The following is a 14,867-nucleotide window of genomic DNA, read 5'->3' as shown; positions in this document are numbered from 1 at the left end:
CGCAAGTTCAGCTACGCGAATAGCGTAGCTGAACTCGAACTACCTTAGTTCGAACTACTTACCCATCCTGACGGCGCGGGATCGAAGTCCGCGGCTCCCCCGTCGACTCCGGTGGTGGAGTTCCAGAGTCGACGAGAGCGCATTCGGAGTTCGATATATCACGTCTAGATGAGACGCAATATATCGAACTCCGAGAAGTCGATCGCTACCCGCCAACTTGGGCGGGTAGTATGAACATACCCTGAGATAGGCATGTGGAGAGGAGGGTGCCTAATGGCTGCCGTCGCCAGGGAGCGGCCGACGGCTTAGCATGCCCTGATTTCTCCAGATGCTGGAGAGGAAGTTGTTCCCACTTGCACGCCAGTAACATGGTGCATAAATCCCACAGAAGGAAAAAACCAAGCTAAACTCTCACCAGCGGGCACTAGCCTCCCCTCGCAATGTTAGCTGAGCTGCAGCCACATCTCACTGCTCAGTTATAAACGGACTCCCCCAAGGCCTAGACAGAGATTTGGGAGAGGCAAGGTGGGGTGGGGATTTCCTCTGCTCTGGGGCAGAGCTGGGAAGATGGACTGCTGCAGGGAGTTAGAGAAAAGGAGAGTTGAACACCCGTCCCACGCCCTTTGTCTCACATAGGCCTGGCCCAGAAAGACACTAGAATTAAAGAGGTGTATTTCCATATTCCCTGACACACTGCGCATCCTGACGTTACATGCACCCTCCTCTCCACAGGGCTGTTTGCTCCCTAGTCCATTAGCCAAGTTTCTGGACTCCTCGGGATATTGTCTGCTTTGTTACACTGGAATAACACCAGAATAACATGACTGAAGTGAAAGGGGTTACACTGGTTTAAATCTGGAGTAACAGAGAAGTATCTGATGTGATCGCTCTCCCCTGTTAGTGACAGGGTCCCCAGCTGTAGCATCACAATATCTCCTGGGTTAGACGAAAAACACTTTCCCTATTTCTACTCCAATTTTAGATCCTACTGCTGGCCGGCTTCCCTTGTTAATCGGAAGCCAGAATTATTGCTAAATACAAAAGATGAGGTGCTTTAATAGCAAATGACGGTGTCTGGGGAAAGTCCATTCCCTCATCATGGGCCACATCCCATCCTGTCACATCTCATCCACAAACCCTGGGAGAAACCCATTTTTTTCCAGCAATCCATTCCCATAGTCTCCGAGATACTCCCCTTGGTCCAGCCGAGCACTGTTGTCCCCTTGCCCAGACACTGGAGAGCCCAGGGGAACAATGTTATTCTTGAGGCTCTGTGGGTAGCTGTGATGAGATCCGTTCTTCGGCTCCCGGCCTGCCTCGCTGATAGAACTCCCAGATGTCCAAGCCAGGTCAGAGGTTACTCTGGTGTGGCTGGCTGAGCCAGTCCCATCCTGCGATGCTAAGGTGCTTCTCTCGCTCAGCACTGCACCCACGGTACCTGTACTAGACTATCAAACACAAGGGAACACTGGAGTTATCATCTATACACTGCAGGGGCCTCCCAATGACCTAGAGGAGAAAAAAAGATCCAAGAGCCCCATTTATCTCGGCCGATCACCATTCATTACCTAGGACCTCCCACCGACCAGAACACTCAGCCCCTTACTTGTCGGGCAGACAGCAGACTGTTCTCCATCTTCTTTTTCCTGGAGATGGCTGGATTCCAGTGACAGACCAGGCTGTCATTTTGGACGCTGTAGTTCTTGTTCCCAAGGAGCCAGTAGGTTTTCATTTTGCCTTTGCCCTGGGCAAAAATGGGGAGAGAGCAGAACAAAACCCATTGCCACTGGCTACGATCAGCACAGGGAGCTACTGCTGTGGGCAGGCCTATGATTTGCGTTGTCAGTGCATGGGGCTGACACTCAGAGGGTCTTTCTCCTCTCCTCTCCGGAGGAAATGATTGTGCTCGTGGAAAGATTTCATACTCTGCACAGACTTGAGGTGCTCGTGCCACGGCAGAAGGGGCATATTTCTCATGTGCTCAGGTTCCAGACAGCTGTAGCTTCAGAGCTCTTCTGGACTAAAGGAAGCAGCAGTGTCAAGCTGCTGAGATGGCTTTGGAGTGCAGGGAAAGGATCAGCTCAGATAAGGGACTTGCAGGGGGGAACTGGCAGCATCATTCTGTGTCATGGCGATGCTCTTCTATTTATACGTCGTTTACAAACTGTATACGCAGGGATACTACCAGCCCCATCCCTGCCAATGAAGCCGTGTGGGTCAGACCCAGCACCCATGTTTCACAGCACACACCTTTAACATGACAGAGCGACACGCTACCACAGATGAGGAGACGTGACTTGCCCCATCTGGTTACGTTGGCAGGGGCAACTTAGGTCAGCCGTTGGACCTGGGCCTGAAAACCACAGTTAAGAGCCCTACTCTTATGTGAAAAGTGTCAGGACGTGATCATCCGGGGCAGGAGGACAGGGACCTTTCAGTGTCATGTCTTAGCCAAAAGGCAGCACTCCTAACAGCAGAGTAACCCCTAAAACCAGGACAGGACATCAAGAGTTCCTCAAAGGGCTGTGTCCCCTACTAACTCACCAGCACCTCTTCCTATACAGCTGGGGGAGATCTGTTTTCTCTTTCTTCCCCTGTCCTATTAAATTGCTTTATTACAGGAGACGGTTACCTTGATTTCAATTTCCCCTCTCAGCTCGATTTCATAGGCGTCGTCCGTGAGCAGAGCGTGGTACGTCGCACAGCTGATGTGTATCTTCTGAGCTACAGGTCAGTAGAGAGCATTAGAAGTGCCTGGCGCCAGACCACTCCCTAGCAGGAACCCTGTTCCTCCTGCTTCCGTGTCCGCCTGGCCCCTGTCTTTTCAGCACTGCATGGGATTCAGCCGGTTTGAAAAGGATTTTGTAAGTCTTGGATAATGGAGGGTTGAGGGGAGAACTGTGAACCACAGTGAGTGCAAGACCGGCGGAGAGTTTGGGCGTTGTTAGAGCAGAGGAGATGGTGCGTACACGGCGGCGGCTGCAGCCAGTAATGCACAGCGCAATAACGGGAGCATTGCCTTTGTATCCATGGTATTTCCGAGTAATCAACCTGTTACTTTCATATCAAAGTTCCTACCTCTCCTTAAAAGCAGGTGCTTAGCTTGCCTCGGACAGCTGCTGCCCTTCTCTGCTATGGGCACAGGCACTGACTTTTATTTTCCCCCATGGATGCTCCACCCTGGCTCCGCCCAAAGCCCTGTCCCCCTCCGCCCCTTCTCATGAGGCCCCGTCCTCGTTCTGCCTCTTTCTGCCCCCCCACTTGCCCTTCACTCGCTCCTCTCAGGCCCCTTCCCCAAGGCTTCCCGCCCACCCATCCACTGGTGGCTCCTCTCTGCCCTCCTCTGAGCCCCTGCCGCTGAACAGCTGATCAGTAGCCAGTCCCGGCCCACCCAACAGCTGGTGGGTGCTGCGCACCCCCTATTTTTTTTCCGGGGGTGCTTGAGCCAAGGAGCACCTACAGAGTTGGCACCTATGGCTATGGGTCATATTCTAGTCAGGTTCTTGTATCACGCCGTAGCATCTGAGTACCTGCCCGGAGCAGCTTAAGTGACATACCAGCGTTTGTCAGGTGTCACGGTTTCTCTTTTTCCCTTTTCTCTCCAATGGGAAAATGGTGCGTGTGTGTCTGAATGCAAAGTGGTGATGCTTGAAATGGTTCTTAGAGCCTATGGGAGTTGATTCACCAGCCCCAGAGAAACCTCAGTCCCTTGCACACTTAACCCCTGCTGTTGTGCTGACGTGGGCAGTGGGCAGGACGGATACGCTGGGTATTTCTGATGAGTCAGTCATCATGGTACCGCCATGCCCTGAACCGCAGCCCTGAGCCTGTTTGCTGAATGAGCGCTGGGGGAGACGGGACTGAGGGGGGGAGGGAAGCACCTGAAACACTTACGCAGGCTGGTGGACTCCATGCGAGAAGCCGTGTTCACCGTGTCCCCGAAGAGGCAGTAACGGGGCATTTTGTACCCAACAACGCCAGCCACGCAGGGGCCTGCAGAAATGCAAGGCAGAGAGAGTCCAGGGTTGAGAGAGGCCCAGCAGAAATGCCAGAGAAAAGTGAGATGCAGGTGCCAGTTTTTTGTCTCTTCTTGGGCATCTCGTTTCTGCCCCTCTGAAGTCAATGGGAGTTGCAGGCCCTCAGGGCCTTGCTTGAGTAAGGACTTCAGGACTTGGATAGCTATTAATACTTTGTACTGATGTGACATCGGAGGGGCTCAAAGCACTTCACCAATATTAATTAAGCGTTTGAGCACCCGTGATGTAGGCAAGAATCCTTATCCTCCGTTGGCAGAGGGAGAAACTAAGGCACAGAGACGTGACCATCTCAGGATCATACAAGGAATGAGTGGCTGAGCTGGAAATGCAACCGAGAAGCCCCAATTCCTGTCCCCACCCCGTCCTCAAATCACTTGACTGCTGCCTCTCTCCTGGTTTTGTTCTCTGGTATCTGTCTACACACCTGTGTGGATCCCAGCCCGCAGCTGCAGCCTGCCCGTTGGCATGTGGGGGATCGGGACCTGTCGGACCGCAGCCACCAAGTCCAGAGACATTTTGGCAATCTCATCAGCATGCTTCTCGCCATTCCTCTCCGGCAGGCCACTCACTACCATGTAGGCATCGCCGATGGTCTCTATCTGGTGGGAAGGGACAAGCATCATTGAACTGCTGGTGCCGGTCGTGCCAAACCTCCCTCTTAAAGAGACATGTGGGCTCTGGAGTCAGGGATCAGGAAAGAACAGGCTACCTGTAGCACCCACCCACTGGCCAACTGGATGGATATTCCCTGCAGGAGGGTGTTTTAGAGTCACACCCTGTCCTGCCAGGCAGCTGGTATTCAATGTTCCCCTGTACGGTGAAGAGGTGTGGAAGCTTTGGGGGACATTCCTTGCACTACTTATCCCGCTGTGGGGGAGCCCCATTATCCTAGGCAGAGGCCCTGGGACAGACTCTTCAGAGCGTGGATTAAAGCAGTGGTTCTCAACCAGGGGTACGTGTATCCCTGGGGGTGCGCAGAGGTCTTCCAGGGGGTACATCAACTCATCTAGAGATTTGCCTAGTTTTACAACAGGCTACGTAAAAAGCGCTAGTGAAGTCAGTACGAAGTAAAATTTCATACAGTGACTTGTTTATACTGCTAGTTATACTATACACTGAAGGTAAGCACAATATTTATATCCCAATGGATTTATTTTATAATCATATGGTAACAATGAGAAAATAAGCAACTTTTCAGTCATAGGGATCTGTATTTTTATGGCTGATTTTGTAAGCAAGTAGCTTTTAAGTGGGGTGAAACTTGGGGGTACACGAGCCAAATCAGCCTCCTGCAAGGGGTCCAGTAGCCTGGAAAGGTTGAGAGCCACTGGACTAAAGCTACAACTCCCAGCCAGACTAGTGGATTAAGGGTTAAATTCCCAAATGCCAGCCCCTAATCAGCTCTGCTGGGGTCTCTGGGGGTTAGGGCTGGGTAAGCAGCCTCTGGCTGTCTCGCTGAACCTGGCTTGGTCAGTGCAGGTGACCCTTGTTGCCTAATCAGGAGTTTATAAGAGGCCTGGCTGCCTCTGAGGGAAAGGGAAAAAAAATACTCCCGGCCCTCAGTGAGAGATGGGATCCCTCCGCAGCTTGAACAAGGCCGGTATGTACCTAGTTTGTTCCTTGGCTCCAGCAACTGGGTGTTCACTTTGTCTGCAAGTTTATCTTAATACTAGATCTTTGCTGGCCCCTCAAAGGCCGGGGATGTCCTGTGGGTTAGGGCTAGTGGGAGCTGAATCGTGAAGTCTCTTCCTGGAGAGGAGAGAGGGTTCCTCCTCCACTGGTGGGAGTTTTTGGGGTGTGGGGGAGGAACCTTCTCTCCTCTCCTACCCTAGCCGTGCTCCTCCCCACATGCACCCCCTACCCCTCTGCCTTGGTCTAGTGGTTGATTCACACATGTACAATTTCTACATATGTTTAACATCTGCTGCCCCCCTGACTTTACAGAGAGCTTCTCCCTTCTCCACAATAGTCCAGATACACAGAGCAGAAGGTTCCTGTGGGAGAGAATTAGTGGAAGCAACAGCAGCATTTGTTGCAACCAAGCAGCTGGAGAGGTGCCAGATCCCCTCTCCCAGACAGCGAATGAGAAGATCCGTGGCACCCAGCCCCCGCCTCCACCCCCACCAAAGAATTTCACTCACCTTGTAAACATCATAGGACTCGATCCTGGTGTCGAAGCAGTTGTAGAGGTTGTTGAGCATCTCGACAACTTGCAGGGGGGTGCAGGAGGCAGCGATGCTAGTGAACCCCACGATGTCAGAGAAAAAGATAGTCACCTGGCAGAGGCAGATGGGTGGCATGAAGCTAAGGTTGCCAGGGAAGGTGGCAGAGCTTTTGAAGTCTTTGTGTGTCTTACATTGATTAAAAACTACAAACAAGGACCTGATCCTGCAGTCCCCGCTCAGCGAGGTAGTCCCATTGGAAGGCATAAGGCTGATTTACCAGAATAATGGTTCTGGGACCAGGACCCAAATTTTCCCAAACCTAATGCTGAGCAAAAGTGCTGAAACTCCCGTATGCCGAGTGAAATGCACCTCTGTGTGAAGGACCAGCACACGGTGGATGCACTACTGAAGCTTTATTTCAAGGACTTTAATCGAACTGCCTGCCTGGAAAAGGGATGCGGGATTGGGCCATTGATTTCCAAGATTCTTCATTTGTATCAACTTAAATTACTTTTACTAGCAGGAAGTTTTAAAACAGGATGTACTAAGGTTTCAGCTCAGTGAGCAGGCCCCTTCCACAGCTGGGGCCTATTTTTGTTTCATTATTCAAATAGTGGCGATGACTGAATTCAAGTATCTGCACAGATTCAGAAACAAAATCTCAAGATTGTGTTTTGTTCACATTAGGAAATATTAATAACTGGGCATTTTTTCCCTTCACATAAAGCCTGTTTTTCCCTATTCTTGTTAATCAAAGAACTTACTGAGAAGGGAAGATACATTTTAAAAACAACCCTGCACAACTGCCATGAAAAAGAAAATGTGTGTTAGTGGCCTTGACAAATAATTCACTATCCTGTGCTAGCACCTGATCAGTGTCAGTTCCTTAAATTGCAATTGATGATTAGGGCTTTTTGTTTGTTTGTTTTATGTTAGTAGCAATTATAATGCCAGATGGTTTATTTTAAACCCCCTCTGCCTTGGTTTAGCTGCTTTTGATGGCACAGCTATGGTTAATTATATGTAATTATCTAATTATAGGTTATTATTTGGGTAATGACACCTAGAAATTAAATGCAAATATTCAGTTTTTGTGTCTTAGCTGAAAGTAAAGGAGTGTCCAGTAGACAGGATTTCTGTAGGGTGATGATCTTTGTTGTGGGCTCGGCAGTGCAGACAGTATAAATGTCCCACTAGCTGGCTTTGTGTAGCAGACATGTGCATGAGGTGGGGGAAATCCTCTGGCAGATCTCCTTGAACTCATTTTGACAAACTGAATAGAGCTCAGAGAAGAGCAACAAAAACTGGTTGGGGGAAATGACTGAGAAGGATGGAATGAACGACACACACTTAGCTAGTCTGGCTGAGATATGATTATAGACATGGCCAAAGCAAATTACATTTGTGGTGTTCTCCCAGCTCCAGCCCTCAGCCAGCTGCATAAATGCAGAATTAGCAAAAGAACACGTGGTGCTATCTGATGTTACTGAGAAAGGAGATCCTGGCCAAACTTGGTCCTTGGTTATATCCCTGTAACCCTATTGACTTCAGTGCAATAGCAACCAAGAGTTAGTCTGGCCCTGTTGTCCTTCTGTCAAAGCTTCTGGTCCAAATTCTGCTTTCAGTTACATCCAGGCAACCCCACTGATGTGCAGCTACAGAGGTGTAACTGAAGGCAGATTTTGGCCCATTCTGCCATGGTGGTTCTCTTCAGATTTAGGACTTCATCCTGCAAGCCGACCCAAGTGTGTGGTCTCTTAAGCCCAAACAGATCAGTTTATAGAAGCAAGGCCTTTGATGGTTAGAGCTGGACTTTTAAAAACCAGCCTTTCTTTTTGCACCAGCCAATTCTGCAAATCCGTTTATAAAGCATATATTGGTCGGATTTTCACCCCCAGTTAACAGTGGATGCAGAATCACACGCACAACAATGGAAACCAGGTAGAGACTCTTTAAAATAAAGTCATATCCATAATACCTTTCCATCCAGGCGGCTGTGACTCTGCTAGTCACACTACACGTTATCGACTTACCTGGTCATAGTTTTCTGCCTGGACATGTTTGTGTTTCCTCAGCTGCTTTGCCACAGATTTTGGCAACATCTGGTGCAGGAGGTCCTCAGCCAGCCGCCTCTCCCTCTTCAAGTCTTCTGTCCTTTCCTTAAGGCTCCTGGCATAATTCTGGATCCAATCTGTCATTTGCTTAAAGGACACCAGGACTATGGGGTAGATGAGGCAGGCTATCACCAGTAGTGTGATCTTAAGGCTAATTGTGGAGACAATTTCCTTAGACTTCCTATGGAGTTTTTCGTGCCCTTTCTGTAATAAGCAGCTCTGTACATAATTGAGTTCCTTGGCCAGGCCTCTGCTGGGAATTGGTGGGGATGAGCCCAGGAATGGGATGAAAAGAGAAATGCCTTCATAGCGAGTGAAATAGCGTGACAGGTTCACGTTCTCCATCCAGCACGTCTGTACGTTCTCTGATGTGAAGATGGCATAATTCAGAATGGTGGTGATCGGCTGCCATGCTGATTGCAAGCTTCTAGGTGGTGGTGATGCCTTGGGCATCTCATGAGCTCGGAGGATGACTTCCTTTATTCTAAGTATGAGTCTAAGGGACATCACATCTGCCCAGTCAGGGTTGGATCTCACAGTTATGAGGTCCTCACTGGGGCTATCAAAAGCCTCCAGCAATTCGGAGATAACTCCAGACAACACCACACCAGGCTCAACAACATCCCAGGTGTTATTTAATCTTTGTCTCATTTTAGTGATGTAAATCCCACAGGCAGATCCCTTCTCTTCCTTGCATTGGTGGTTCTTGCTGTATAATGTCTCTTCAGTCTCTTGGCAGAGAGAGTTTAACCTTTCCAGTAGTTGATCATGCCAAGATCCATTCCTCCTAGCTGGTTGGTCCCAACAGCAGAGATGTCTTTCTTCCTGGAGGAGAACTATAAGGCGAAAAGCCAAAAGATTCTCACAAGAGGAAAATTCCTGAAGGGCTTTTTCTGTGTTTCTCCACATTTCAAAACTACTGCTTAAATCAAAAGAGATGGCTCCTAGGAGGGTAAACAGGGAGACCATGCACGCTGCCAAAATCCTCTGGACTGTTCTGCTACCTCCAGAGGTTGAGTTGGGAGAGCATCTAGGAGAGAAAGAGAGAGAGAGAAGAAGGAATTGGATCATTGGAACAATTCTTCCACTTACTGGAAATATATTAGCAGAATTGGAGACACTTCAGAACTTGCATGTGTTAAATGGAGAGCACAAGGGGACGTGCATCATCTGAGAATTTTTCAAAGGTTATTAACATTTTGTATTTTTTACCCTGCCTTACTCCATATGGCTGCTTGAAATGGAAACTTAGTGGTGGGGATTGTTTAGCTCTCTCAGCCTGCTCTGTGCAGCACAGAACACATAGAGACTGTCCTGGCTTCACGTATTTTAGGATTGGTCACCTAAGTCACATGGTATTTGGTTTTGCTCCTTCATTGGTGGTCTGATCCAAGTCCCATTGAAGTCCAGGGGAAGATGCTTTGGATCTGGCTCGGGATGACTGAAACATGGTAAACGGGAGAATTCATTTTTTGTGTGAATTATAGAATCATTTGTGCTAAAATGTGTGAAACCTTTAGGACATGTAGACCTTTGGATGAATGTTCCCCAGTTGTCCCCACGCTGGTGAATAAGTGAACTAGATAGTTGGTGCTTTTATTTAAAAAATAGTACTTGTAAATATTGTGCGATTCTCATCCATACTGCTGGGCTCATCCATGCTCAACCCATTCTATGGCAGAGTGATCAGTAACACAGAACAGGACCTGTAATCAGTCCTTCATCATCTGTTACTTGAATGGCTCTGATCAAACCGAGAAGCAGGTTGGGAACTGATCAATGGGATATCAATGGGAGCTTTGCCAGTTACTTCTATGGGCACGGGAGCCGGCCCTTGATACAGATATTGGGGAGCTGGAGAGGTTCCCATTTGTTCCAGTGAGGAGACTGTTTTGTCTAGTTCTCCTGTCAGTTTCTCCGGACAGTATTTGGTCCTGCCATGAGAGCAGGGGACTGGACTCGATGACCTCTCGAGGTCCCTTCCAGTCCTAGAATCTATTAATCCTTTGCTTGGTTTGTTGTAAGCGGTTAATGTGAATTTAAGAAAATTCACCTTCCAAACCTCCCTCAGATTTCCTATTGCGTTGGATGGATGGCTTTGGATTTATAGAGGAAGGATAATTTAAAAATACCCTAAAACGGTATTTCTCAGCACAGGCAGGTCTCAGGCAGATCAGACGCTTCTCCTGAGCTCTCTGGCTTTCATTATTATAAGGAAGAAGAAAAACTGTCCTTGCGGATGAAAAATAGTCATGTAAATACGCTCCTTATTACTGACATTTACCAATCTCATATAAAACACAGGGAAAAAATACTACTCCTAGCATCCCACCCAGACAGATGTATTCCAGAGCCAGATGGCTTTATACTCAGAATTATTATTCACTTTTTGTGTTTCTTTGCTTGTATATAAACTGCACCCCCCCCAGTCAATCCTTTTATTACTTTTGAAACTATCCATAAATGTTAGGAGGGGAAAAATAAAACCTGGACTTGACTTTATACCGCCTGGTTTTCAGCCCACACTGGTCAGTGCAGACAGATTTTTTTTTAAGTTAGCACAAAGCTCGAGGTGATGGGTTTGTTTGCGTTTTATTAAGACGCGTTTGCAAAGATGCAATGGTTTGAAGTGTCGCTAGATGTTCTACTCGGTTAACAGGGTTGTTAACTCCTCTCCGCCATCCCAGCGCCGTTAGAAAGCAACAGCCGCAAACTGGACCTTAAATCAGCCATGCTATTCACGCGGAAATTCAGCGCTGAATATTACACTCTGGCCTGAGCATTTTAAAATATTTCCATGGACTGTTCTCAAATCTTATGTCCACATTTATTTTACAGCCTCTTCGGATTTTGAGAGGAGCCTTCTTTTCCCCAGTGATTCAGTATTAAAAGAATAGACATTAAAATGCGTGATAAATATCCCAGTTGATCATTCCGATTGCTGATCGCGTGGGGGTTGTTGCGTACTTAAAGATCACGGTATTTTAACCGTGCCTGTAAAATCGGGCAGGGTGAAGACAATATTTAAGCTCGGGTAGCTTGAGAGGTTTAGCTATTTACCCGAAGACTCGTGTGATCTCGGTGGGAATAATTCCCCCCACCCAAGGGAACCGAACAGACGCTGTCAAAGCGGGTAGCCAGGTCTCCCTTATCCCGGCCGAGGGCTCGTAACGGAACACGGGTCCCCCCCGCTTTCAAGAGCCATTCGCTGCCCGTGGGAGCACTGGGCCGATCTGTCCTGTTCAAGGCCAGGGGGAATTTGGCCACGTATCTCAGCTGCAACAGGCTCGGGGCCCCGGGCTTCGGCCATTTCTCAACATCGGGGGCCTCTGTTCTCTAGAATCGTTCCTCCCCCTGCCACCAAGCTGGGGGCTCCCCCCCCAGTCTTCGTTGCTGGCGCTATTTAGGAAGAATCAGCGACGCTGCCCCCGCCAACAAAGGCACCGACCGGGTCGCGCCCCTGCAGCCGCACGGTGACTCCCCAGGCTCTAGACTCGCGGGCCCAGAGGCAACGTCTTTGCCAGAAACGCGGGGCACCCCCGATGGGTCCCCTCTGAGCTGCTCCGACCCGTCTCGGGGCGTCTCCGTCGCTAACGAGCTTTACGGGCGAGGAAACCCAAATTCCGGGGCGGGGCGGGGGGGTTAGAAAGTGCCCTGGGATTCTGTGGTTTAAAATCCATCCACCCATTTCTCTGCCCCGTCCCCCCGGAGCGCTTCGGGCCTCGGGGCAAACCGCGCACCTGGGTATCCCATCCCGGGCTGTGCTGAAACGAAGCCCGCCCTCTCCCTTCCCTGGGGTACCCTCCTGCCCCCCACGGGCACATGCCCTGGGCTTCAGTCCTACCCTCCGCTCCCACCTCCCCCAGAGCCGCCTGGATTTCCAGCCCTGGCTTCTCCTCCCTCGTCCTGCCCCCTGCCTGCCCCACCGGGCCTGGCTTCTCTCGCCCCCTTCCCGAACCCACCTGCAGGTTCCGCAGAGGCCGGGCTCCCCTGGCCCCGCGATCCTTCCCGTCTGCGCTCCGGCTGCCTCCCGAGCCTGGCTGGCCGTCGGTTTCCCCTGCAGGGAAGCGGAGGAGAGGAAGCGGCCCCCGCTGCCTGCCCCCGACATGGGATCCGGCTGTCAGAGGCGCCCACAGCCCAGGAGCGAGGAGGCGGGATGGGGGCAGAGGCGAGCTGCGACCCGGTCCTCCCCGAGCTTCCCCGGCTCTTTTCCCCTGGGCAGAAAGGCCTGGAGGGTCCCCAGCCCCCTGGCCGGGTGCGAGGCGCAGAGCAGCGGTGCAGCCCTCGGGGAGAGGCGCTAGACCTGGGAGGGCCCATTGCCTCCCCGGGAGATCATGGCAGGGCTCGGGCGCGCTCTCCGGTGGGGCTGGAGGGACCGTGTTGGCTCCAGGAAGCCGGGGCCAAAGGTTCCCCTGGAGAAGGGGGCTGGGCGAGCGAGGGGCGGTATTGTCACCTGTCCCTGTGGGCCTGGACTCAGAAGCAGGCTGGCTCCTCTTGGGGGCTTTACGCAGCGCCCACCCCGGGCGGTGGAGCGAGAGACGCCTAAAGTGCAGCTCTCCTGGGCGCAGGTGTGAACGCGACACGTCCTGGGTCCGGACTGACCCCCCGAGTGTGCGCTGGGGCGGCTGGAGGGTCCGGGGAGGAAAGCCAGGAGCTCTGTCCTTGGTGCTGGAGCGCCAAAGATGGACTAGGCCTGAGCTCGATGGGGATCGGATAGATCAGCAAGGTCCAGAGTTTTTGACCCAGGTATAGTCAAGGTCCAGACTCCAAGGAAAATCATAAAATAGGTGAGTAAAGAAAAAGATCCTGGGGTCTGTTCAAAAGCATCAGGCATTGGCAATTGTGAATGGAGCTTCCTGGTATTCTGTGGCTTGGGGGGCTGTAAAGTTATAGTCCTAGTAGGATTGTAAGGGTGAGAGCTTGGATGGTTTGACTTCAGTTGGCTTCTGTTAGGGTCTGGTGGCCCCAGGTGACTACCCCTGGCCGACAGGTTTTAATGTCTCCTTCCTCAGATGGTGGGATTCATGTCCCAGCTGCTTTCCTTATCTCAGCTGCAGTTAAGCAGTGCCTCCTTCATCCACAGGGCTTGTCACAGACTCATTTTCTGTAAGCAAGCAGCGCTTTTAGGTTTTAATGGAGGCCTTTGGCACCTCCACCAACTCCCAACCCTTCACCCGCCATGGCACAGATATTCCAGGAGATCACATTCATCACAGAGCCCAGCCAGGTGCACTCTCCTGCAGCTTGGGAGGGGTTGTAAGGGCCACTGGGAACATCAATACATCTGCAAACAAACCCTTCTGGGCAACAGATAGGAACAGTTGGTCAATGTCTTCAAAATTTGGCCAACCACTCCCCTGCCACCACCTACGCACATCCCTGCAGCTTGTGTCAGTGTTCTCCTAAGAGCTTGAATCCCTGAGGAGATCCCCTTGGTTATGCATTGGGTCAAACAGAAAATGACATTTTTTTTCTTATTTGCCGTGTCTTTCTGGGAATGGTTTATGATGACTTAGTTGTATGGTTTCCATCTATTGTAGGCAATCCCATTGCCAAACCCGAGGACTTTACAACCTTTCATTTAATATTTAGCACCCCTGCAAAGGAGTGAAGTGCAAATATCCCCATTGAACAGATGGAGAAGTGAGGCAGAAAGACACTAAATGGTTGTCCAAGGTCATACAAGAAGTCTGTGGCAGAGCAAGGAATTGTATCCAGGTCTCCCAGCTCACAGAGCTAACACTTTAACCACTAGACCATGCTTCCTACTTGGTTTTATGCCCTGCTTTTCAGAAGTGCTGAGCACCAACAGTGAAAGTCAATGAGCAAACTGACTGGGCTCAGCACTCCTGAAAATTAAGTCCTTATTTTTGGTTTCTTGTGTGCGCTGGTGGTTTCATTAATATACAGTTTGCAGAGGAAAGGGGACAACTCAGGTTTGCAGCCTGTTAATATTTAAATGGATTTTAGTGTGGAACGCCTGGACCGTTCTACTCAAGGGACTATGGATCAGAAAGCATGTCTGGTACTGAAGCGTAAATTCCCCCGCAAAATCAAAAAAACAAAGTTGAAATTTGATCTGAGGAAAAAATGGTCTCTGGTCTTCTTTTTTGCTTCATTTTAACAGTACCTGGTAAATTCACCTTTAATCTGCATTGTGTCAGCATTGGGGAATAAGGCCTGATGCCTTTTTCTCCATTCACCCTGTGATGGGGATGGTATGTGGACTGAGGCTGTTGCTTTCTCCTCACAGTATTGACTTCAGTAGGAACTGCAGGCACCCAGCGTCTCTGAAAGTCAGGCCACTTATTTAAATGCCTAAGTCCTTATGCATGTAAATAGTTCTACTGAACACCAAGGGATACTCACCTGCACCAAGTTAGTGATGTGCTTACATTTTTGCTTGATTGGGGCCTAAATATGGATTGTGGTGCCTAAGTTCAAGCACCCAAATTTGGAAACTTTGACCTAAGTTTGCTTTCTGATGTCCTTATTCCCCACAGTTTTATTGACTTTGATCTAGCATGGGTATGTGGGAGGATGTTCTGATA

The 14,867-nt window shown here is 50.1% G+C and overlaps 1 protein-coding gene and 1 long non-coding RNA gene across 2 annotated transcripts; one reads left to right on the top strand and one right to left on the bottom strand.

Moving 5' to 3' along the window:
- Positions 1-240: 240 nt before the first annotated feature.
- Positions 241-12,507, bottom strand: LOC120387763. Its single transcript, XM_039508875.1, has 8 exons — positions 12,279-12,507; positions 8,236-9,346; positions 6,179-6,313; positions 4,462-4,636; positions 3,895-3,993; positions 2,633-2,724; positions 1,607-1,744; positions 241-1,448 (listed from the first exon to the last, which is right to left on the bottom strand). Exons 1-8 carry the CDS (start codon positions 12,422-12,424, stop codon positions 1,119-1,121), a joined length of 2,226 nt encoding a protein of 741 aa, XP_039364809.1. The 5' UTR covers positions 12,425-12,507; the 3' UTR covers positions 241-1,118.
- LOC120387768 lies at positions 5,583-7,064 on the top strand. Its single transcript, XR_005590321.1, has 2 exons — positions 5,583-5,637; positions 6,007-7,064. It is a non-coding gene; the product is annotated as an uncharacterized LOC120387768 (long non-coding RNA).
- Positions 12,508-14,867: the final 2,360 nt, after the last annotated feature.

This window comes from Mauremys reevesii, linkage group 21 (assembly GCF_016161935.1).
Source record: "Mauremys reevesii isolate NIE-2019 linkage group 21, ASM1616193v1, whole genome shotgun sequence".
NCBI classification, from domain to species: domain Eukaryota; kingdom Metazoa; phylum Chordata; order Testudines; family Geoemydidae; genus Mauremys; species Mauremys reevesii.
Note: the sequence above shows the minus strand (reverse complement) of the source record. Positions and strands in the feature narration are given on the sequence as shown.